The 2,170-nt window shown below is 46.3% G+C and overlaps 2 protein-coding genes across 2 annotated transcripts; both read right to left on the reverse strand.

The window, feature by feature from the left end:
- Window positions 1-332: 332 nt before the first annotated feature.
- GNI_232170 (hypothetical protein) lies at window positions 333-665 on the reverse strand (the record flags this gene model as incomplete). The annotated part of the gene is made up of 1 exon (XM_011135674.1): window positions 333-665. One exon carries the CDS (start codon window positions 663-665, stop codon window positions 333-335), a length of 333 nt encoding a protein of 110 aa, XP_011133976.1.
- Window positions 666-746: 81 nt separating this feature from the next.
- Window positions 747-1,925, reverse strand: GNI_232180 (hypothetical protein; the record flags this gene model as incomplete). The annotated part of the gene is made up of 1 exon (XM_011135675.1): window positions 747-1,925. One exon carries the CDS (start codon window positions 1,923-1,925, stop codon window positions 747-749), a length of 1,179 nt encoding a protein of 392 aa, XP_011133977.1.
- Window positions 1,926-2,170: the final 245 nt, after the last annotated feature.

The following is a 2,170-nucleotide window of genomic DNA, read 5'->3' on the forward strand; positions in this document are numbered from 1 at the left end:
CATTAATCGATGGGTTCTTCTTGATCCATAATCCAACGATGGGGCGAGCCTTGTGTGGGTTCTTCTTGTGTGGGCGCGCGTGGCTCGTCAGCTGGCACTTGCTGACGAAGCCAAGGAGGAGAAGGCGGCCAAGAAGGGGGAACGGGAGGAGGAGCAAGAGGCGGCGGTCGGGTGCTGCTCGACCGCCAACAACTTCAGGGAGCTTGGTTGGTCTCCGCCACCTCCAACAGAAGCCTCCTCAACTCCTCCGTCGCCACCCTGTCCTTCACCAAGGCATGTGACGACTGAGAGCGTCTGGATCCGACGGCGAAGGATCCGCCCCCACCGACGAGCTAACATTGATCATAGTGGGATTTGGTAGATGGTCCTATTCTGGCTGTGGCACCGTTTTGAAATAGCGCCAAGCCTCTGGTGATACCGGCCTTAGCAACAAGAGCATATAGGTTCGCTACTTCTCTGCTAGTTAGTTGTAAATGGTTTTTGGTCATGACCCATTCTAGGCGTAGCGTAAATCCGTCGAAGTTCCCTGATTGTTTCAGGGATTCATAGATGTGGTTACGTAGTTGTATCTGTAGATTAATCTTAGCCACGGGGTCAGTACAGGTCGATATAGCAGTAGCAATTTGTGAAAAAATTAATTGGTAGTTGGAACCGACTAAAGTCATATTTTTAAATTCAGATTGGTAATAGATCAACTTTGAAGTTCAGTTTTTGCGTTGGAAAAAGATGATAAAATTTTGTTTTATTCAGTCATAGGTGGGGAGACGCCGTCTCTTTGTGTCTGTCTCCGTGATCTGAGTTGGTTCGGTCGTATTCGTAGTCTCAGAGATTATCAATCTTTTTCTTGATTTCTCAGGTATTTCCTCCAGATCTAGATCTAGATCTGATCTAGATCGTGTGCGATCTGGAATCGGTAATTGTGGTCTAAGTTGTGTGCGGGCATTCTGTGTGCGATATGAAGTGTAGTATGCCCCGTTGTGTGCGGAAATTCTTCTGTATAATTGTTTAGTGTGAGTTGTGTTCTTCTTTCGGTCTTGTGTCTTAAGTCGTATTCTGGATGGTTTGTCTGCTGGATTTAAGCTTCCTTGTATATAATGGTATGTAGTCTTAGTTGATTTTATTGAGTCGAGCAGTATTCTTAACTTGCGTGCGTAGTATATGGTTTCGGTTATAGGGTCTATTTTTAAAGGGCTCGTTAGAGCCTTGGCTAGTAATGCATTATCCGTAAAGACCTGAAGGTCAGTCTTAGCAGTTTTCGTGTAGTCTTTAATCTGGTTAAGGTACTTCTTGATTAACATATACGCCCCTTGGGCTTCGTTCGAGTTGGCGTAATTGTGTACTGCGGGTAATGGTATTGAGGCGGTTAGTAGTGTATTGTCTGCCTGTTTGAGTACAAGTCCCGCAGCTGTATTCGAGGAGTCTAGGTATAGTTTGAGTGGTTCCCCTGATGCGGAGAAGGTCTTCTTAGGTTTAACAGTTAAGGCTTTGGTGTATACGGTCAATATGTCAGAGTCTTTAACCTTGTTGGTTAGCAGTTTGCGTATGGTAAATTGTTGGCTTTCTGATAGAGCATGTTTGTAGTAGGAGAGCGTTTGGGCAGCTCTTTTGATTAGATCTAGGTTGTTCGAGTTGAGTAGTTCCTCTATTCGTTTCCATTTTGGTTCTGGTATTGATAGTTGGTGGTTGTTTAAGGTGTACCCTAGTAGATCTGTACAGTTAAGTTGGGATTTGAGTTTGTTGACTTGGAAGTTGCATTTGATTAGGTAGTCTATGGCTTTTTGGTAACGTTGGCGTAGTTGCTTAGAGTTGGTGGCAGAGATGAAGATGTCATCCTGGTAGTATCTAATGTCGTTGGCGAATGGTAACTTGGCTAGTATCTTTCCCATAACAGCATGAAAGTGTTTGGGCGCGTTGGTAGCTCCCATTGGCATTGTAGTATAAGCATAGTATTGGCCGTCGATCTGGAATGCGTACGCCCCGACTTGGTCGGAGGCTAGTGGTATTGACCGCCAACAACTTCAGGGAGCTTGGTTGGTCTCCGCCACCTCCGACAGAAGCCTCCTCAACTCCTCCGTCGCCACCCTGTCCTTCACCAAGGCATGCGACGACTGAGAGCGTCTGGATCCGACGGCGAAGGGTCCGCCCCCACGACGAGCTAACATTGATCATA

This window comes from Gregarina niphandrodes (assembly GCF_000223845.1).
Source record: "Gregarina niphandrodes unplaced genomic scaffold scaffold00265, whole genome shotgun sequence".
Classification (NCBI taxonomy): domain Eukaryota; phylum Apicomplexa; class Conoidasida; order Eugregarinorida; family Gregarinidae; genus Gregarina; species Gregarina niphandrodes.